Consider the following 23,418-nt stretch of genomic DNA (forward strand, 5'->3'; position numbering starts at 1 on the left):
CCCAGGAAGAGCACAGACCAACTGCAGATGCTTCCTCAGCCTGATGAAGTGTGTTTGTGCCCGAAAGCTTGCAAAGAAGAATTTTTCCAACAATTTAAGTTGTTCTAATAAAAGATACCAGATTTTTGCTTTTGTTCTTAGACCAATGGGGCTACAACCTACACCCCTGTACTCCCTGCAAGTCCTTTCATAGCATCTGACAAAGAGAGCTGCTGCTTACGAAAGCTTAGGCATCTTTCAATTGGTTAGTCTCTAAGATGCAACTCTGACCTGCTTTCTGTCTGACTTCAGAGTGATGCCACTAACTTCCTGTCTCTGGTTAGGTCTGGCAGTGTTGAATGGTGGAGGAAGTAGCTTCTCAGAGCTGTGATTATGCTCTGAGGAGAGCTGGGGCACCCTGTTGCTTTGAGCTGCACTTCCTTACCTCCCATGCATGGGATCCAAGAACAGAGATCTATGTTTATTGTGAAGGATCTAGTGTGCCTCATTTTGGTCCTGAGCTTTTTTAGTATGTGTTAGATGTGGGAGACTGAGGTTCAAGTCTCTGCTCCAATAAGTATTTATATAATGTGGATCAGGTCCAACAAGAGAGAAAGCAGGAGAAGCACCTTGGATTAGTCAATAGCCTGATGAGACAGGTGCTGACTTTGCATGTGGTACACTGAGGTCCAAGTCTCCAGTCTGAAGCAGGCAGATCAAGGACTTGAACCTGGGTCTCCCAGAGCCCAAGCAAATGGCCTGGCCAACAAGGCTCTTGTTATCCTGGAGTGGGCATTTTTTCTCTCTCAACTAGAAATTCCATCCTGGACCTGAGAAAGCTTCATTGACGCTGGTGTATTTATGAAGAAGCACTGAGTTTCCACTAACCAACATTTTCAGATGAAAAAAAAAATCATTAGAAAATTCCCCATCAACAGTGGTCCTGAATTCTTTTCCCCTTAATGGGGGTGGGTTACATTCACTGATATAATTCCACTTGTGCTATAAATCACATTTTCCACCCTTATAAGAATTTAATTTGTACGCAGAGTTGCATGTCAGCACAGTTTGCACACCAGGACATGAATTAGGCACACTGTTACAGAAGTTATATAAAGAGGAATGTGAATCAGTATAATGAAAATATAAATGGTACATTAACGTTTCATTATTTTAGACCAAGAATGTCTGACTAAATAAATACCAGGGGGCATGTGAAGTATTTTAATTGAAATTTGTAAACTTCAATGTTGAAAGTTGCTGATTATATTGCAAATTTGCAAATATGTCCTCATTCTGGAGTTAAGCAAGTGAAAGTTTACAGTTTTGCCTTCAGTAATTGGTCCAGATTTCCAGTGAAAACAGGTATTCACAGTAATACAATTTTAAAATTTCCTCTTGACAATATTTAAATTTTTTCAGCGAAAAATGTGAAAATAAGAATGTTGGTATGTTTAGATGCTAGGGTTGGCCATGTCATGAAAAATGTTATTTCCTATGACATTTCTAGGTTGCAAAATGGTCCAGGAAGCATTTTCACAAGTCATCAAAGTTCCTAGTATGATTATTCAATGAATAATAAGTTTATCCATGCCCTAGGCTGCAGAGGAAAGGAAAATAAATACCATGGTGCCTGCTAGTTTGACCTGAGAAAAAAATTATTTTCTGCCCCCAAATCTGGTTAGTAGCTTGACCCTGAACATGTGACAATGTGGATGGTGGTCTTTGGGTCAGAGCTGGGCTTTTTTTTTCTCCCCCAAGAAGAATGCCCAAATTTGCCAAAAGTATAAACTTTTGGAAGGCCACAATTGGCACATGTTCAATACATGTTGCCTGTAACTTTTTAGCCCCAAAACAGTGACTCTATCTGAACTGAGCTTCAGCTGTGGGCTATTAGAGGCTGAGTGAACTTTCCTCTGAAATTCCTGCTGCTGGCCAGAGATGAGTTTAGATGTCTGTATCTCTCCTGCACTCTCAGTGTGTTTCTGTCCCCAGGCAAGACAGTGATAAAGGAGGAAATGTCCTGATTCAAATACAGAGGTGGCAAGAGCTACACCTTCAGGGCAGGGGTAATAGACTGGGGGAAGGATGAATGTGTGGGAAAGCTGGGAGAAACGGAGACTGGAAATAGGAGCTGAGGTTGGGGGACAGGTGGTAATTAGCCCAAGAGAGATGGCTGGGAGCTGAGGAGGGAAATTGAGCTGGGACAAAGAGTTGGCAGGGATGGGATGAAAAGGGAAGGAGCCTAGGACCGGGGATGAGAAACACGGGAATGGGGGTGTGACCGGAGAGCAGGTGCTTGTGGGAGAGTAGATCAGGGGAGGTGAGGAAGGGAAGAACCAGGACTGGAACAATGAAGGTAAAACAAAATATTAAATAGATAGGCGCGTGTCAAGGACAAACCATCCATTGTGCACATTGAAGAAGGCTTGGTCCCATGGAAAAATGAGTGGGTGAGACTATAACTACAAAGTGCATCATAATCCACACAAGGGAAGTGACTTAAGGTTGCACGTTGCTTATTTTAAGTGCTCACCTCAACGTGCCCATCCTGAAGGCAATGTCTTCAGTATGACCTGGACTCTCAGGACCTCTTTGTTCCATGCAACTCGCTTGGCCAAACACCTTCGGTGTCCTCAGCTGTTTGGTGTGGTGGATAGGCATCGGGCCTACGCGAGCCAAAACAACCAACTTTTGCTGTCCCCATGTGTCAGTTCATTGTCAGTGCTAGCTAACGCTGAGAGTGTCTCTGTGTGTGCACGTCTCCAATTTCACTGGAAGGGAGGCAGACAGAACAGTGTCCGCTCCAGGCTTTCTGGAACAGGTCAGCTGGGAATGTCTGTCAGCCAGCCAAGGCTTCAGCTCTCCCTCCCTTCTTCTGGCTTTCTTTGAGGTTTGTGGCTCTCTTGCTTTCTCCCGCTGCCTTTGCCACCCTCCCCACACACCAAACATCCAGACCTTTGCCGAGCACTTTACTTAATCCCCGGGATTCTTTATATAGGAATTAATCTTCCTGTCACAGTGGGAGAGCACGGAGGGAGGGGGTACATTTATCTCTCCTGCTGAAGTCTAGAGTTGCATTGCTGTGATTATTAGTGGTAGCAGTGTGCATGTGTCTGGGATCTCTGTTTAGCTTCTTCGTTTCTTAAACGGGACGAGGCCAGCAGCAAGGCAGCTCTGTTTTCCAGCTGCATGCTAGCTGCTGCTGCGAGAGAGGGCGTGTGAGTGGGGACCAGCATGGCTGAACAAGAAGCCAGTGGCTTGAAAGTTCTTCTCACCACCCTGCAGGTAAGAAGAGCTTGAACTAATGAGAGAGATGCTTGTTTTCTTCTGTAGCCAACAAGCTGTGGCTTCTTGGGCTGAGGGCGTTCAGATAAGCTCCCTGTCTGGCTTGCTTCAAAGCTGCGAGAGTGCAGGCATCCCAGACTGCATCACCCACCCTGAGACCCTCAATCAAACGAGGTTTCACTATGCAGGTGATTGCTTCTACACATCAATTCCTGAGCCTGGGTAGACTGGAGCTTCCCGGTCCTGCAATCTGTCAGTGCTCACCAGGGGACAGAGAGGTGTGAGAAATGACCTGGTTTGCAATGAATGGGACCTGTCAGTAGTGTCAGTTTGAGATTTAGGCAAATATGAAGCACTAGCTAGCAGGATAATAAGAAGGTGGCAGCAGATCTGCCTGGAACAAAGAAGTTCACGCTGTCACGCCGCCCTCTTCAACTCTCTGGGAAGTGGCTATGCACATTCCGAAGAACAAGACAGCAGAGGTACTTCTGAGAGGCTTTGGTGCCACTCACTTCCTGTCCACAGCTGCAGATGGTATGAAGAACCAGGGAGAGGGAGACTGAAATGCTCATCCAGTACCATCAGCACATGCCTGCACCACACACAGGCAGCTCCTTGCTGATGGTTGCGAGCCCATAGTAATGACAGTCCTTGGAGCTACATTTCTACTACATTTCTGCTTATGTTTGAAGGTTTGGTACCCAATGAGGGTAGGAAGAGTTGTGTGCATGCACACGCACACATATACACACCCACACACATACTTCACACCATAAAAGCTCCAGCCTAGCTGTGGCCATTTGTATGAAATAGTGCCTGCTTTGGGCTGGGAACCTGTGGTTTACTGAATGTCATATTCAGTGCAGTGAAATGCCTTTCAAGCATCTATCATTTTGTCATGAGAGGTGGGTGGAAGGGAAAATGAGTTTTGCATGGGCAAATTTCTATAAGAATTGTGTCTAAGACCACTAGAAAATCCAAAAAATCCACATCTTCTTGTGATTCTCTGTTCCCAATACATCTGGCTGGACAGAAGGGAGATAGAGGCTAACAAGAGACAAAGCTTGCATGCATTGCATGTTAATAGTCTGTTTCTCTCACACCTTAACACCTTCAAAGGCAATAGCATCCTGTGGAGTAGGCTGCCACTGTTATCTGTGTAGTTTGGAAATCCATAGTAAAGCGAACCCCAGAACTCATATAAAAGCAGCAGAAATTGCTGCATTGGGCAAAACTAATTATTTATTTATTCCAGCACCTTGTCTCCAACAGTGACCAGACAGATGCATGTTTAGAGGTATAAAATCCCATAGCAGCGTAGCTGGTTTCTGAATCATACCCTGCGGGATGATGTGCCTTGACATGTTTTTCCAAATTGATAAAACTGCGCATTTTTATTAATCATATCAATATCAAATCCTGTTTGAGCCTGTCAGCTCTGTTGTTTCACTGGTATCTGGGGGTACTGAGATCCACAGATAAAAGCTGTGCTATGTTTAAAAAAAAAATCTCATACGATTTTTCATTGGCTGTTCCTTGGTTCTGTTATCTGAGGGTGTAACTAGAAGCACCCTATTTGCCTTATCTGTAGATGCTTATTACTAGGGCTGTCAACTGATTTAAAAAGTTGAGTGCGATTAGTTGCTCGATTAAAAAAAATGTGCTACAATTAATCGTGATTTTAATTGCACAGCTATAAACTCAAAATTATGCACAGAAAAACTCAAAATTATGCAAAATTATGGACGTACTTTGTATGGTTGGGGGTGAGATGTGCATGCACATGTGTGGGGAATTTGTGAAGATGTGGGAGGCTGTGGGTGTATGTGTAGGCACACACATACACACACACTGTCCAGCAGGTAAGTCTGTGGAAGGTGAGGGAAGAGTTGGGGAGGGGGGCAGATTGCAGCCCCCATGGTAAGGGGGGGGAATGGGACAGGGGCAGGCACTGGGGTGAATGGGGCCCTAGGGCCAGGGGGGGTCATGGGATGGAGCTGTGGGTGGCTCGTCCAGGGGCCCAGGGATGCGAAGCATGGCTCCCTGCTGCTGCACACACCCTTGGGGGAGGCATGGGGGGCACATGCCTCATGATTTGTGTGCAGGGTGGAGGTGGGCTGCCTGCTGGAGGCTGGGGCTCTGTGCCCTGCTGCCTTTGCCCCGGGAGCCGTGTACTGGCCACACCACATTCCCTGCTCATCCAGTGGCCGGAGGCACAACATGGCACCGTGCAGCTCCCAGGGCAAAGGCAGCAGGGAGCAGAGCCCCAGCCTGCACCAGGTAGCCCACCTTCGCCCTGTGCACAAATCAGGGGACACATGCACCTCATGCCTCCCCCAGGGGTGCAGGTAGTGGTGGGGAGCCATGCCCCCCTGCTGCCCACAGCTCCATCCTATGACCTATCCTGGCCCCAGGACCCCATTTATCCCAGTTCCTGCCTCTGCCCCACTCCCTCCCTCACCATGAGGACCTTGATCGGGCCCCCCATCCCTTCCCTCTCCCTCCGCCCCTCCCCCTTCACAGACTTACCGGTGTGGCACTGCTCTACACATAGTGTGCAGGCTGTGGCTGTGTGTGTGGGTGCCGCCCCCACAGATTCAGTAAACATTGGCATACAATGAATGAGAAGAACTAGCAATAAAACGTATTTGTGGAGCAGTAGGCAACTTCTGGAAACCCTTTCTAACTCCAACTTGACTGAGGGACCATCTCCTAATTCCCAACTTCTCTAAATTATAACTTTTAGCACTGCAGAGATCAGGGATGAAATTTCTTGATAAAGCTGTAGAGGGGTCTAGGATTAGACTAGCATGTGCTGCTACAGGTCTAAAAGGACTAAGTAGCACAGCTGGGCTGTGTACATAGCAAACTTGCACAGAATCTGCCATCTATATCTGAAATTCAAACCCTTATTATAAGCCCCTTAGTTTCAATAATATTAAACTCATTTAAGAATAAAAAAGTTCTGGCTTATCTCTATTCCACTGGGATGTCAGGCATTTAGTGCTGTGCCAGCAGCAATAGGTTGTTGATGAGCAGAACAATATTGGCATGTTCAGCTTATCCCCCAGGAATGATCACTGGTGTTAGTCCACAATACCATCACATAACACTGCTCCAAAAACTCTGGTGATAAAGGCCATTGCTGGAACTTAAAATAGCTATAAATGTTTGCTCTGCTTTGGCAGCACTGGGTTGTGAAATGACGGCTTTTGTTGATGTTTGCATCTGTTGATGGCATCTCTGCGCGCTGAGTTATTTTGTATGATAGCTCTTGCAAACTGGTCTCATTGTTTTGTGTCCTGTTGGATTTCGTGCCCTTTTACTGGGCCCAAACAACTTCTTTTGATACATAGGGTGAGCTGTTTTGCTAGGTATTTTATTTTCTGCATGTTGCTTGCTTTGTTTCACTGGCATGGCCAGGATGGGGTGAGGCAGGGGGTGGGGATCCCACACCATGGTGGCAGCAGCCCCTTCTTCTCTCCAGCATCTCTGCATTGAAGTTGCTAGTTACACCTCTTGGTTGTTATATACCATAAAGGTGCCTTATCCACAGAGTTTTCTCTCCCAAGAGATCTGCCTCCAGTGCAGACTTCATTGTCTACAGAACAAAAGAGCCCTTTTCCCAACAGCTCAAGACCCTATCGGCTCCAGACGGAGGGAACTTTCCTTCCTCCGGACACTGACCCAGCCTCTCATTACCCTCAGCTTGAAGGAAGGAGTCCACCTTAGAGAAAGTGGCACAAACCCTGGCTTGAGGGAGCCCTTTCCCCCACCCGCTCTAACAAAACCCCATTACACTCAGGCTGAGGGAACCCTATTCCCACCTAAGGCTGGCACAGATCCTGGCACCAGAGCTGTCCTCTGTTCAGCTGGCCCTGGCGTGGAGTATAACACAGAGCACGTATCGCAGACCCGGTTCCGAGTGTGGTTGCACTTAGTAAGGAAATTCACACTTTAGCCATACCAAGAAATTAATTTAATTTCTGGGCTCTTCGAAACTTTTTCCTGAGTGCAATTAGGGAACTTGTTCCACCAAAGACAGCCCAAGCCAATTAAAGGGCCGCATGTTACAAATGCTGTAAAAGTGACAATGCATGCTGTAGAAACCACTTCAAAGCAGCGCTGCTTCTTGTCACAGAAACGTTATGGCAGGGAACACGGCACTTCAGCTCATATCTCTATGTGAAAGCACTTGACTTGCTTACAAGCTTTGTCTCTGAAAATGCAAACTGCAGATCAAAAAAACACTGTCTCTGCCTAATAGGCTTCATGTTTGTACTGCAAAGCAAAATGCTTAACAGTTCAGCCTAGTTCTTTCTCGTGTTTTTTTTTTTATTTTTTTTTTTGCACTTTACCACATAGTTATCTCTTCCACAGATACTGCCTTTCTCTCAGCTCACCCCCTTCCTGGGTGTAGTTGCTATGGTCAGCTCCTGCTTCTCTTACTTTGACCGGTTGACCTGGCAATTCTTGCACCGTATTGAAACTCTTCCTCTTTGCCTACAAAGCCCTACTTTGACTTTTTCAAGCAGTGCAGTGTTTTTACCAAGGCTGGACTTATTTAGAGCTGCTTGCTGTAGTCCCTGTGCCTGTTACATAAACACCCACCTGCACACTGCCCACAAGTGGTGGGAAATATGACAATCAACCTATAGCCATATACCAATGTCAACTTATCTGGAGCAGCTCTTATCTAAATCGGCAGGAGAATGCATTTGAGGACTGATTAAAAAGGCCTTAAAATGACTTCTTCCATTATACAATAATTCTTCTTTAACCCATTAAAGCCTCTAAAGTCAATTAGGGGTCTCTGCAGCTCTCTAATCGTGCTGAAACCTGACATGCAAAGGGTTTATCTTCACTGTGACAACCTCATGTCTTGCCTCTTCTCCTTTCTCTTCCTTGTAATCCAGTTAGCCAAGCAAGAAGTAGGCTGAATCTTCAGATGCCTCCTTTCCTGTCTCTTTTTCTGCTTGTCATGCCCAGAAATGAGATGGCCTATGCTACTATTCGGGATGTCTCATTATTCTGTGGCACTGCATGCCAGCATCGTTTATGGCATCCCAGTTTTTTCTGCCTGTGCTCAGACCAGATGGGAGCTGTATTCACATGCTTCTCAAGGCCACAGCCCTCGTGCATACATTCTGCTTTGCTGTCACTTGCTGGGCTGTTGGCAGATCTTTGGCTGGAGCGCCGTCTGACTGTGCTGGATTGTAAGGTTCACAATTGTTACAACTCAGAAGGAAAGGTGAAAATCTTACGTGTCAATGGAGGATGTGTCTGAATGACACTGGTGCCCAGAAGGAAACAGATACAGAAGCCAGTGTTTGCCAACTTGGATCTCCCTACTTCTTTGCACCGGGTTTTTAAGAGCTGCTTTGCTGGCTGGCTGACACAACAGTTCTACTGTTATCCTGAAGTCAAGTGGGAAGATCTTTGCTGCTTTAGTGACAGTGAATTTAAATGTATTTTGTGCTTATCTATTTGGAAGTGCAGAGGGGATTTTTGGCTTTATGTAAAATAAAAGCTAACTCCTAAGACAAGCTGAGTAACACCAATTCCCGCTGGCTTTTGCAGGGACTGCAGGTGCTTGGGATTTGGATGTGTATTTGGAAGGAGAGCCAGGACTCACTGGCAAGATTTAGCTGAACATACCCAGAGAAAATCTCAGTTTAAAAACAGATGCCCATTATTATGCAAATTCATCACCTTGGGACCGGAATAATTTGCGAGTTGTCACACCTAAAGTGGACTCCTTTGTCCTATGGACTCCCAGCCTGTATCCATGGTCTATCTGAAGGACCCCCTGGTTTTGGAGTAGTTAACACCAGACTGGTTGAGGTGCTCAGGACTGGGCAGCAAGGACAAATGTTGCATTGGATGTCCCAGTAGGTTTCTTCTGTCTTTATTTTCTGTGCTGCTCTTAGTCACATACATTTATGATATAATTTGCTGGAGGGAGAAAAGGAAATTGTGCCTTGTGAAGAGCTCTGAGGGGCTTCCCCAAATTAGTCAAAAAACCTCAGTCTTCAAGGCCACAAGTTATGGTCTCCACCACCCCGCCACCTGCTCCCTTATCCCAAGAGGACTGGGAGGAACTTTTTCTGGAACTTGGCAGCACAAATCCTTCTTCCCAATAGGGCTGGCTTTGTGCAGCAGCCTCCGATTCCCTCCAGTCCACAAAGCAAGAAAGGTGCTAAAAGGACTTGCAGCTCAGTACAAACACTCAACCCTAGGGGAGAAATCTGAGGTACATTTTACACTGCATTGGCATCAAAGGGATCAGACTTTCATGCCACGTCACCAGGTCGGTCTCAGCTGTTCTCCTAACGTAAGGTCAAATCCTTCCATATTCCTACTCTGCTACTTTTCTACCAGAGCCCTGCCTCATCCAGTGCATGTGATGGACCATGCTTTGGGAATGAATCTGTGCTGTGCAGAAAGTGAGGTTGTTGTCTATAGCACCCATGCCTCATTTGCTGTTGAAAGTGGCAAGTATGTAGTGAAAGAAGCAGAGGAGTGCAGGAAGAGAAAGGTTGGCCCTGTAGTGAAGGCAGCTGAATACAAGCTTGGAGAATTAGATTCCACCGTAGCCACTGTGGCTCAAATTACCCAGGTGTAAAGTGGGGTTAACAGTAACACAGCTCCTCACTTCACTTGAACAATTAAATGTTTGTGAAGATATAAGATACTGTAATGAAAAGAGCATGGATGAGCCCTGGAGTACATATATCCTATTTCTGTGCCAGGTCTGGATGTTGCACAGTAAATAATGCATGGTTCCACACACTGAATGACAAGAAAGTAGATGCATTGAGTAGCTATCCATTTGGTGTGCACCATCTGCCCCATGCACCGAATGAATCAACAGTCTTGTGGAAAAAAATAGTGTAATTAAAACCTGACTGCATATACCCATGGGGGCTGAATGAAAGGTAAAGTTGCAGAGCCACCTTAATTCTTGCATTTCCTAACTTCTGCAGGCTTGATTTTACAATCTTGTGTTCCTTTAACATAAATATTTGAGATGTAATATAGCATTATACTATAAAATGTATTGTATTCTTTCAGCTGGATCTTATATATATGCACAAACATTTCAGACTGTAAGACATATAGTAAATATGCTACACAAGAATGCATAATGCCACAATACAGCCACAGCGTCCAATGTAAAAAAGTCATGACTGCAACTACCAATCCACTGGGAGGGCATGACATAATATATATTATAAGTAGGTGATCTGTATAACTATTTATGTATTTATCCATCACATCAATGCCCTTTTTCATATGTCATCTGAACATATCATATTCCTTCTTGTCTCTGCTCCATACTTATTTTCTTTCCCCCGCAGGCATTACAAATGATTTAACTTTGCAAAGCATCTTCAGATAGAGCTTGCACCTAACAATGCTTGTTTGTGTCAATCTATATTTTGCTTGCATTTCTGCATAACATGATTTTTTCAGTATCTTTTCCTGTGTTTTGCTGACATATGACCCCATATTTTCCGTTCAGTTGCATTGGTTCAACTCCACTGGTTTTGAATGGGAAAATGGGTTGGGGTACAAATTATATTAGAGGATGTGTTCTAATTAATGTTTGTTAAACACCACTTAAAGCGTAATGCTGAGAAAGGCAGTCAGGTTTAAAAATGTGTCAGGCGGTAGCACTTCACTTTGAACATACCTGTTAACTTCAGTAGATTTGCAGTGATATGTGGCAGCAACAAAGAAGGCACTTCCAAAACATGCTGGGAATTTTAAAGGACGTGTTGGCTTCTAATCTTGGGGCAATATGGCTGGATCAGTCCTTGTCCTAGGCAGAGGGACACTATAGGTATGTTGCTGAAAGACTGTTTGTACCAGTACAGGTATTACACCAGTAGATTAGTGGTGGTGGAGGACTCAGGCCATGAGGGAACCTAGTTAAACCTTGCCAGCTAGAAGTCAGGGTTTTGCCGTGAGACTCAGCACAGAGAATGGATACGCTCAGGGATATGCAAAAATAAGGGAGCATTTAGCACTAACATGTAGCAGCGTGGGCCGGGTTCTTGAGATGTGGCGCTTTTTCTCAGTGGGCATGTCTACATGTGCACTATAATGTGCATTAGCCTATTTTAATATTCATTAAAGCATCAGGAAAAAACCCACTCATTCGCTAATGCGCATTAACTTAGGCTAATGTGCTTTTTGCTAGTACCTCACAATGGTACTAGAAAATTTAATGTGCATTAGCAAAAGCACATTAATGAATGTGTAGACGCGTCCAGTGTGTGATGGGATAGAGTGCAGGGACCTAAGTCTGTGAGCCACCTTGGACAGTCCTAAATTTATAACTGTATTTATATATCTAGAAGCCGCTTTAGGATCTGGGGACCTTGCCACCACTCCAGCCCCCTGCCTGCATTCCTGTTATCACCCCGGGAGGCAAAATTATCTCTTTTCACCTTTCCCTGTTCTTTTAATAAGTGCTTGTCTAATAGATAGTCTATGCACACCTGTTTATACAAAGAGGGGGTGGAACAAAGCACCCACCCATGGACCAAAGCCATTCTGCATGCCAGAGAGAAGCATATGCTAGTCTTCTCAGTGGGGAGAGATGAGGGGAGTGACAGCTTCAGACAGACAAAATCGTGTTCTGTGCCTCTCTCATTGGGATAAAAACTAAGACAGGGAGGACAGGAGGGGAAGGGAAAGTACAGTGTGTATTATTGCTCAGACTACTGTACGCACAATCAGTGCAATAGTGCACAGACACTGGTTAGCTGGACCAGTAATCTTGGTAATTGTTTGTACAAGTTGGTGCAACTTTGTGCTTCTGTTCCTTGGGACAGGGATGTCTTTGGAGAAGAGTCTGTGGATCTAAGTACCATCAACATTTTGGGGAAGTTCAGTTTTTTCTCCCTTATTTTCATTACTGAACCAGACACTGAATAAACCAGATCTTTGGGAGGGACTGAATCACATCGCAGTTTTAAAGGCTGGGCTCCTCTCTGGTCTCTCTCTATGAAGGAGCTCCTCATTTTTATAACTATAGATTTGGGAATTAATATCTAGCACAATGATTCTCAGTCAGGCACTGCAAGGTCCTTGTAAGAGTGCTGCAGGGTGTTGCACAATTGTAGCACTGTTAGGTATGCAAGCACCTGGGCATGATTACAGGATAAACCTAAACATTTCAAATAGAAGTCCATCGTGTCAAAAATGTTCTGACCTATTATGGCCTTTCTGAGTTCTTTGCAACTGAAAAATTGCTCTATTGTTTTTCTGTTGTCAAGAAATGAGCAAAAGCTTAGAGCTGGCATTTTCCAAGGGATGCCTTGAATCTAATGAGGCGTGCCTTGAGTCTAAAAAGTTTGAGAACCGCAGATTTAGCACAACAAGAAATACCCTTTGAAGTCAAGAAAAAGATAGCTACCTTACTGTTTAGGTTCATGCAGAAGCACCAAATTGTCACCTCATCGCAGCATCTCTATAGCCTTTTACCTGACACTGCCTTGTTGGGTGGTGATCTGCCATCTTTTCAGAAAACCAGATCAAAATGCGTACCTCACTTTTAGGTCACGTTTTTCAAAGAGGAGAGAAAGGCATAATGGAGACTGTCCTGCCCAAGGGCACTGCCAAGCTGTGCAGCAAAGAATGACTTTGTTCGTTTTCAGGCCTGCTCCCGATTCACAGAATAGCATCTGCTTGATGGGAAATTCACTGGGCAAAGCCAAGGCTGTATCCCTCAGGTGGCCTGGAGCACAATGAGGTTGTTTTTTTCTTCACAGGCTATTCTCTAGAAAGAATACAGCTTGGTTTTTCAAGAGGTGCTATAGGTTGGGGTAGAATTCATGTAAGTGGCAACACTTTTAGTGTTATTATTATTAAAAAAAACCCGGAGCAATCTTATCATCCAAAGTCCTAAGGGAAAAATAGCTGCTCCTCCAAAGAACCTTGGCACTTCTTTTTCTTTTCCTTTTCAAGAAAGGAAGTCTGAATGTGACATCTGCATTTTGCTAACGTAGTAGAGCATAGAGAGAGCCACCGTGTTTTGGTTTGCTGCCATCAGCTGCTTTGAGGGGTCTTTCATGCACAGTATTTGCCAGTGTGATTTATAAAACCAGCTCAATTTCTGTATTAGGCCCAACATCAGTATGATCTCTCTAGAAAGCAGACAGAACCAACACCGCCTTCTCCTTTGGGCTCGAGTCTGCTCCATAAGCCAGGCCTGCCATTCTTTTGCTTGTCTTTTGAACACTCAAAGCCAGTCTATTTTGGTGGCTTAAGCCAAGGATTGAGAAGCAAGAGAGCTGGCTTATATTGTTAGGTCTGCTACACATTTTCTCTGTAACTCATTTAATCTGTGCCTCCAATTTTCCCATCTGGACAATTAATGGGGAGAACACTTAGCTATCAGGCTGGGGTGCTGGGAGGCTTAGCTCAAAAGAAGGGCTCAGACTCCATCACACTATGTCATTTAGAAAAGTGACTTGCCCTACGCTAAGCCCGACTCATAGAGTGTGAGAGTAGCCCAATGTTTGTAAAATGCTTAAAACATGGGACTTCCCCTTGAAGGACAAAACTGTAGCATTATAATGATGATATCGCTGGAGCCCTCCCTTTGGTTCATGATGAACCTAGCAAACAACAAGGGCAGAGAGGGAGAGGGAGAGCGCTGCCCCTAGGCCGTGTGCTTGTCATACTAAATACCCACCTGTCTGCACCACAGACAGAAAGGAGGAGGGGGAACTGGGGAGCTGTGTCCACCTGACCTTTCCCTATGATTAAAATGCTGAGCTGATGAAGTCACAGGAACAAACTGAGCTGCCACTTTCGACCCTCCACGCCTCCAGGAATAAACCAGCATCCTGGCTCCAAAGGGAGACAGCTTTGGGGGTGGAGGGAGGTTGGCAAGGGAGAGGAATGCTCCCTTCACTAAATGCATCTATGTCCCATAAAGAGAGATTTCCCCTTTGGGGAGATTCCAGCTTAGTTAGGTTTCCTTGCTCCAAACTTAGAAAAGAAGGTGATAGGGAAGGTTTGGGTCCTAGCCTGTGTTTGTCTGGGGCAGGCTTCCCAAAATTGGGCATTGGGTCTTAGATTGCTTGATGGAGGAAAAGGGATATAGCCGCCCCGCATGGAGACTGGCAGTGTTACCTGGGTGATGCCATGACAAAGCGTTTAGGGCACTGTTTCAGATACAGGAGCAGGTGAACCAACTTGAGTCAAGTGGGAGGAAAATAGTAGTTTTCCCTTCCAGAGTTGTCATTATTCAGATGCTAAGTTGTACCTTGGACCAGTTGCTGGCAGCAGACAAAAGCCCCTACCCATTATTCGCTGGACCGTTCTCCTGCCTCTCAGAGAGCAAGCCGTCATCCCGTCAGCATGCTGCCATGTTGGTCAGAGCTCCAGGACAGAGACATGGGTTGGTCTACAAACAGATTGATGATCCCGTCTATTTTTACTGCATCTGAGCAACTGTAGAATGGGCGACTGTTGAGGACCGTAATTAGGCCCTTCTCTTCCCAAATTTCATTTATGAAAAGCTGCACTAAGTTGTGGGCCTTGTTGTTTGCAAGATCAAGGCTGGGAAGAGACTCTGTCAATTGTTTCTGTAGGTCTTGGGGTGTACGCAGATCATCTCATTTTGCAATGATCCTCCAAGGGTGTGGAGTGCACAGGGAAGCTTCTGCCCCATCATCAGACACCTGACAGTTACCAGATTATAATTGCAAATCCTCAGGGGAGGAAATTCAGAATTGGATCAAAGCCACCACTTGGACTGCAATTCTGAGCAGAACAAAGGTGTGGAAAGTTAAGCTGATATGTCTGCTGCCTTTCTTCTGTGTAAATACAAGACCAAGTCTCTCCTGCTGCTACATCAGAAGAGGACAACAGGCCATGGAGGGTGACCTCTGTTAGTTTAGGTTCTGTCTTCCATTTTTCACATGGCAATTCCCTCTGCTCTATGACATACAGAGATCAAATCCTAGAGGCATGTTGGCCAGGGCAGGAAGCTGGCCTTTCTAAGTTTAACTCTATCACTTTTTCCCTCCAGTGTAAATGATTTTGTTCACAGGACTCATAAAGTGCTTGTTGACCAGATGCACCACAGCTTCATTCAAGCGTGCTTGTTGCAAGCAGCCTAATCAGCACATGTGTGGCTGAAAAAACCCCTTCCTTTTAAATGGAGGCCTATCAGCTTCTGGTGCTGTGTGGCCAATGCATGGGTCATAGTTTTAAAAGAAAATAAAAGGTTTTGTTGCAGCACAGACTGAAAGCTGTATATCTAAATCAGACCTTTCAACAACCTGGAAGCCTTTTGAAAGAGCCCAGGCCAGGCCTTTGTTTTTAAAAGATCATTGTTAAAAAAATTGTTAAAATTATTGATAGATCATTGTTAAAATAGATAGATCATTGTTAAAATTGTTGGTAGATAGATAGATGCTTTTCAATAATGTATATAAATGCTCCTCCTTTTAATACTAGCAACAATATTTCAGATCATTAAGAAATTTAGAATATTATTTGCTATTCAATATTGATGCTATTTGTTTGGGTCCGTCTGATTTTTCACTTAGCTTGGATGGGAAAATTAGACCAGTCACTTCCATTTTAGGGTTTCTCTACCTTGGGAAAATGACCTGTGGCTGAAGGTAGTTGGCAGCAATTTTGTTTCCACTCCTCCTACCTCAATCAGTGTAATCAATTTAATGTCCAGCGTTGACTGATTAAAAGCACTTTAATTGTCATTCTAGAAAGCACATCAGAAACCAGGAGAGAGTGATACGTAGGGATCCTTACCACAGCAATAGAAAGGACTATTTCTACTGTTAAACATACATAAATCCTGGTGCTAAACATACCAGGATATTCCCATCAGGGCATTTCTGCTCTAGCTTGCACAGGTTGTCAACTGACTTACATGTAGCAAATGAGTTACTGTCACACTGGCAGATACAGGGCAGCCTAAAACTAACACAAATGAGCCCAGTACCTTGCTAGACAGGAATCAAAATGATTGAGAAAAATGCATGAACATGGTTATACTTAGTCCAATCAGGAGCACAGAGGAATAAAACGTGATCTGTTTGCCCCCTTACAGCTAGTTTATTTTCACTAGCTTATCCCTGCTGTTTTATCCCCCCAAAAAACAAAAGTGTCCCCAACATTACTCTGCTGTAGTGTCAAAATTTATGCTAGTTTATTAACTGCTAGGGATGCTGGAATTCCTCCAAAGATCCCAAAGTGTCGCTCAGATTGATACATACGGTATCTTGCAAAAACTTCAATTCACAAATCTACTTCTTGAAAGGTTGAGTATTCTTTGGAGTGACCTTGATAAAGTCTTCTAAATGGAGATTGTAGCATGTCTTGCTACTTTTACTGCCACCATAGAATAAAAAAGCTATGCAGAAAACACAGATGAGGCTTTATTAGGCTTGATTTCAGATATATCTTACAAGTTAGGGGTTAACATTTAAATCAAAGACAGGCTTTTATTAAATCTTGTGATTTTATAATTAACAAGAAGGTAATAAAAGTATAGGCATAAATCAAAGAAATACGAGTAAACAGTAGGAGCTAGTGCACATACAGAAATCATTATGCAAGGGTAGGCAAAACTATATAAAACCCTTATTAGAAGAGTATGAAAGAATTATGATGATAGAATAATGGGACTAAACAAAGCTAATTCTGTATAAAAGCAGAAAATAGATTAAATAGAAGGAAAAAGTGAATGATGGTTACATTAAATCCAGTCAAAGTCTGTAAGTATCATAAGCAAGTCATTGCGAAATAACAGGTCAACCCCAAGAGAAATTATCTACAGTGCTAATTATTGAAAGAACAGTAAAGGAAAGTTTAAAAGCTCCTTGCAAAATTTCAGGTGTTTTGATTGATCTCAAAGTTTCTTGATTCTTTTAATACTTCCAATTTGAAAGAAGCGTTTTAAGGTTATATAATAATGTGTTTTACCACTAGTTCTGCATAATAAAGTAATTGCTCTATTAGAGATGCATTAGTAAGAGGAGGAGGAAACGACACAAAGGAACTTTGCCTCAAAAGGAACTTTCACACAAGGGCAAATTTGTTAAAAAAGGAGATTAAGAGAACACTAAAATTTAAAAAAAAAAAAAGCAATTTACTTTGCAAAAGGGATCCAAGAAATTGTGGGATATCACAGTCTAATTGATGTAGATTTCTAAGTTAAAATAAATACCTTTTATTTCTGGCAACTTTAACCCAGAGCAAAACCTTCCCGTGGGTAAAGGCTCTGGCATTGTTCTAGATACCAGAGGTGAAATCCATTCCTTGGCTGAATGCCAGATCAAGATCTATTCACCATGAACTTCCTAAACAGATGGCTTAAATTCTTCCTATTTCTTGCCTGAGCTTTGTGCACAAAGGTGACTATTACTCTCTGTAGATAAGGCCAGATTCAATGCTCCTTGCTTGTCCTTCCCTTTCAGGAGTCAAACTGCAGCATAGGTGACTTCTTGGAGGGTAAGGGTCTTTTCAAATGTGAGTAATGGGAACAAAATCCATCCCGTGATGAATCATCTTCGTAACTGCACTTTGTCGGTAATGTCACAGTGCAGTCACACGGGATGTGACACTTTGTTGAACAGCTGCCCATGTAGGTAGGTGGAAAAGATGGGTCCATAGGGAGGACGTCCTTGTTCAAACACAACTAGTTCTGTATTGTTGTTTAAAGACTAAGGAGAAAATGCAGTAAATCCAGCAGGTGAAACAGGTGGAAGTGCTTGATTAAGTTCTGTAGTTCCTTCCCTATAGCACATTTTTGTTCCATATTTTATTTGAAATGAATTGTAGGTGCTTTTCTTAGCCTTATCACAGATATGGTGTGACTGTGGCCTCACCTCCCTGCACCTTATATTTTACCCTCTGTAAAGTGAGGGACAGTGATGGCAATCCACATCATGGTGAGGCAGGGAAAAGGGTTGGGGGTCTGTCTTAATGTTTGTAGGGAGCTTTGTGATTGACAGCTGAAAAGTGCTGCAATTTATTGTTTTAAACAGTACGGTTCCTTGACAACATAGTGTATTCCTGGGTACACATGCTTTTCCCCAGTTCCATGATATTTGCCTTCAGAAAAGTAATTTTGGTTAGGGATGAGCCCAGACAAAACTTCTGCATATTCATGCTCGCAGATTTTAAGGATGTTTATATACAACTTTGCCATTTGAGCACGTCCCTAAATTGGATCAGTTCAATCCTGGAGTGTGCTGTATTCATTCCTTCCAAAAGGAAGCCCTGCAATGCAATGATCAGCAAAATAAAACAAGGAGCAGAAGCCAAAGAGAAGTGTTTTTTGAAGCGATGGCTTCAGTCCAGGTATCTGGATTGTGAATAGAGTCTAGTTGCCAGACCCAGCAGCGGCCTGATGTGTTACTGGGAAACAATTGCAAAATATCATACCTAGGTGCAAAGGACTCTGAAGGCAGCCATAATATCAGGTTCTTGGGTCTGTACACCGACCTAGGTACCATGTTGCGTCAAACCAGAGAGAGAGAAGGCTTGTTAATGACTTCATGCTGCAGACAGGGTAGAGAGCTACTGCTTTTGGGTGGGTGTATAATACCTGACTTGGTAACTGGCTGGTAACTGGTGCGTTACTAAGCAGACTGCTGGTTACAGTACAGCCTCAGAGAGGCATCTGAGAAGCAAAGAAAAATACTGCTGCCAAGATTTGGGAACAGGAGCAAGAACTCGTCAGACACGTTTCCTCTTCTAGGACGGCTGCCTTGGCTGGCTGCAAGAAGTACAGCTTGAGGGTGATGTGATCCTCCACAGCTGTGAACGCCTTTCTTGGAGGATTAAAGGTGTCACTTAGGACTGTATTCAAGCACAAGGGCCTCCCCTCAGCATTTTTAAATAGACCCTTTTTCTTTCCAGTGCCTTTTTGCATTTTCTAGATCGGTCTGACTCTTCTTCTGAGGAACGTGGAAACCTGAAGGTGTGATAATGGGCCTAGCCGATTCTATTCCAGTTCTTACACTATGCTCAGACACCAGGGTATCTGAGCACTTGCCAATAGTAAGTTGAGTGGGTAATATCCGTCTTGTGCTCCCTCAGCGTTTCCCTCTGGGAGTTGTACAAGTTGTGAAGTGTTCTGCGTTGGAACATATATATACTGTATAGTATATGCCATATTTTCTCGCATACAACCTGCACCTTTCCCCCCAAACCTTCCTCCCTCCCCAAAACTTGGGGTGTGTATATTAAGTGGAGAAGCTGATTTTCTGACAGTGATAGAAGCACCTTGCTTTGATTCCTGTTACAGTGTACCAACTGTTGCATTATTATTCAGGTACCTGAGGGAGTCAATTGACTTGATGGCTCGTTCTTCATTCCACAGGCGTTAACAAGCATCTCTCCTTATTAATGGTCTTGATGCTCCACTCAAAAAACTAACCTTTCTTAGGGCAATTCTGTTGCATTTTTAGCTGCTTCTGTTGCTCCCCTCCTATTTCACAGCCTTGAAGGGTCTTTAGCTCTTTTCAGAATCATAGATCTACCCATGGAGACCTGTCTTCAGAAACAGCTAGGGTTTCAGCTTTAGATAAGCAGGAAAGGGAGGGTGAGTCATCTGAAGATTAGGTTATGCCCCTGCTTTATGCAGCCATAACTCTGGAAAAATATTTTTTTCCTTCATTCTGCATTTCAAAAACAAAGTGCATATTATATTCTGGGGTGTGTTGTGTATGAAAAAGAAGGTATTTAAGAAGCACATACTTATGCATTGTTATATTTTTTGTCAGAAAAGGCAGGCCAAAGAAATGTCCCACGGACTTAGAGCAGTTGGTGTGCTTTGCCATGGGCTTTAGTTTCTGTGGGAATTCAAGTGCCAGTGCCCATTAGCCTGTCCTCATGCTAATTAAATCAATATTGATGCTTTGGGACTGTGGCTATTCCCCTGCTGGCATGGTAAGTTTGCCATACAGATATAGTCTGGTGGAAACATGGAAGGAGGAGGAAGCAGTGGTATGTTTTGTCTATGTTAGTCTATGGGTGGAGATTTGCAGAATGATAGCATAGCTTGACTGGCGTGGTGATGTAGTTAAGCCTGGGAATCACGTTATTCCATCCTACACCCGGCTGATTTCTGGCAACGATTCATAAATCCTGGAGCAGCATTTTCTGTTATGAGTTTAGGAGCTGTAAATCTAAGTCTGTGTATTTACTTCAATGGAGCTGCTGGGTCTTAGTATTCATTCACAACCTAAATCTATCACAAATCTAAATTTCCAAAGTTTGCCTTAGCAAAGGCTGGAGATAGGACCTGATAGGATGTCTCTGTTTAACCAATAAGATAATTGCAATCATTTTTTTGTATTCCAGTACAGCCAAAGGTTTCAACAGGGATTGAGGCCTCATAGTGCTAGATACTAGAAGATAGTGTCTGTGTGCAGTCTAAATAAACAAGACATAAACGTCCAGTGTCCCATTTCCATGTCCTACCCACAGTATGGTATCTAGTGTACAAACCTGCCATTTGAACCTCTCAATCACCAGCTAAATGGATACCAAGGAGAACATTTATAGACAGTGAATCTGCTATTCGGCTGGCCTTCATTTTTGTGTGGGCTTAGTGCTATACCTGCCCTTTTTGCCTGCAATAAACTGAGTGCAATAACCTGATTTGCAAACATAGGCCTCACACAGGTAGGTAGCTTCTGGGTGGGGGAAAAAATGTGGTTATCTGTGAATTCAAACTCATGCTGCCCCACCCAAAGCCAGAAGTAATGATGTCTGACTCCACAGACTATGCAAAAGATTTGCAAAGAGATTGGAAATATGGTAATGCAGCATAACAATAGCTCTCCCTTTGAAGCTAATCAGTTCCGATATTTCAAAAGTAGTCAAACAACTTGGGGATTATATTCAATGATTAATTTAAAAGGAGAATAGATGGAAATCCAGGAGCCTACATCTTGCAAGAGTGACTCCTTTAATTGCTCATTTATTATTTCTGTGGGTGACATAGCAGCTTTGTATTTCTTTCTCCAAATATAATAAAATATTTATTGGTAAATAGCGCACTGAAATAAATTAATGCTGTTTAATTTCTTTTTGGGCATTCTCCTCCTCAAGCAATAATGCTTACATACACAATAAACTTCTCAGTGGTTAATGTGGATCATTTGGTAAAACATTTGCCACTGGGCAAATGCAATACGAGCTCAAGAGTTTCACATGGGAACGAGATCATGCAGAATTCCCTGTCCCAGTGGAGTGCTAAACAGTGGGTGCATTGCTAGCTACACATCTGTACAAAGGACCAGTGCCCAGCTCTGCTCTAACCGTCTGTTCAAGCAGTTTGTTAAAAGTCCAATGACACATTTTGGAGAGGCTGCTGGCAATTGTCTTGCATTGTCGAAGGGCTAGGTTACAACCTTGCAGTCCATCTTGAGTAAAGAACAGCTCACTCTGGCAGTCTCCCAGATGCTCACTAGGGTACTCCCAGAACCAGAAGAAAATATTCAGCATAATAATGGCAACAAACTTTTGGATTTTCCCTATGAAACTAATGGCACTGGCTGATCATTTGACTTTTTAAATATATCAGTGGTATGATGGGGCATTCTCGATGCCTGCTGTATCTAGGGCAGCAGTGTATTAGGAGGAGGCTTGGCTAAGGTAAACGATGGGATTTGAGGGATGACATTCCCTGAGAGCATTCAGATGTAGCTCCAGAGGAAACTATGAGCTAAGTGCAGCTGAGTCCAACAGTGTTTAACTCCCAGACATGCAAGAAAAGTTACCAGCTCTGCTGAAGAGAGGCGCAGGTGAGGTGCTATGGGCGAACCTAAGAGCAATGTTGTATCGTCTAAATCAGGGATGGGCAAAATGTAGCCCAGGAGCCAGATGTGCCCTGCCAGGCTATTTTATCCGGCCTGCGGGGCCCATAAAAATTTTAGAAAATGAATATTTATCTGCCCCTGGCTGCCTGTCATATGGCCCTCGATGGCTTGCCAAAACTCAGTAAGCGGCCCTCCGGCTGAAATAATTGCCCGCCCCTGGTCTAGATGATGTGCTTTTTAGTTTAGCCCTTGAGTGATAGCATGCCATGTAATGTAGCTAGCAGCTGTGGCCAAATGAGTAACAACTTGGCTTAGATCCTAAACCCTTTCAGGAAAACTGTGTGTGGAGAGGGTGATTCTGTACTTTGGCTTGAACTTTCCCTCTGGGAACCTTTTTCTCCCATTTTTCCACTCCAGCTACTAGGACAATGTGTCCGTGTTGTTGTGTGGATGTATATACACCTAACATACATGGATGTTGCATGGAAAATATTAAACAAGAGGAATTTTCCTTCTTTCCCTCTTTCTGATTTTGAATCTGAATCCTACCCACATTACCAGCAACACTTTTTCAATACTAAATAGTGCCTTTATTTTCACAAGAACTAATTCATGGAATAATTTACTTTACACTTCATTTTTAGGCTAGGAATGGATTATGATTTTTCTCAATTTTATTTATTGTTCTAATTATTGTTTTTGTATGAATCCTTTGTTTGTTGCTCATCTAGAACCTGTTGCCTGTACTAATTAATTAAAGGTTATTACTTTTAATGGGAATTAGATGACCAAACCCTTTGATGACTTTGAAAATCTCAGCCTAATTAATCAAAATTTAAGCGGTCTCCACTGGACACAGAAGTCATGGAGCTGGTTTGTCTTCTTGTTGGATGATCATAACTTTTAGATTTGGCTTGCTTGCACGGATCTAATAGCCATTTGCTAGTATGAATATACACTTTGCTCTTCATAGGTAGTCTCCAGTATTCACTGTTTGAGTTCTCGATGTCAGCAATCGGTAGGCGTTTTGCTATTGATTCAATGGGACCAGGATTTCATCCAGTTTCCTCAAACAGGCTGGCCACCAAACTCCTTGATTAGGGTGCTAGTGGAGAGTGAACACAGGCACACTGAGTATAGGTGATAAAATATTCAGAGCAAATAATCAAGATATAATATTTGCAGGTTTCCAACAGGCCTGATTTCAACATTTTAAAAGGTGGTCCTTCATGTCTCTCAGGTCCCATGCCTACTCGAGGTCCTGGATAAAACACTGCAGCAACTCAGAGAGTATCTGGCATTATCACTATTTGTGTTAATGGCTTAG

The 23,418-nt window shown here is 43.5% G+C and overlaps 1 protein-coding gene across 1 annotated transcript in view; it reads left to right on the forward strand.

Annotated features, from left to right (window-relative positions):
• Positions 1-3,146: 3,146 nt before the first annotated feature.
• Positions 3,147-23,418, forward strand: part of AGBL1 (AGBL carboxypeptidase 1) — a 411,668-nt gene continuing 391,396 nt past the window's right edge. The window contains exon 1 of the mRNA XM_090028682.1: positions 3,147-3,267. Within this exon, the coding sequence (XP_089884808.1) occupies positions 3,217-3,267 (51 nt within the window). The 5' untranslated portion in view covers positions 3,147-3,216. The remainder of the gene's footprint in view (positions 3,268-23,418) is intronic.

This window comes from Crocodylus siamensis, chromosome 15, assembly GCF_052110815.1.
Source record: "Crocodylus siamensis isolate JL-2025a chromosome 15, ASM5211081v1, whole genome shotgun sequence".
NCBI lineage: Eukaryota > Metazoa > Chordata > Crocodylia > Crocodylidae > Crocodylus > Crocodylus siamensis.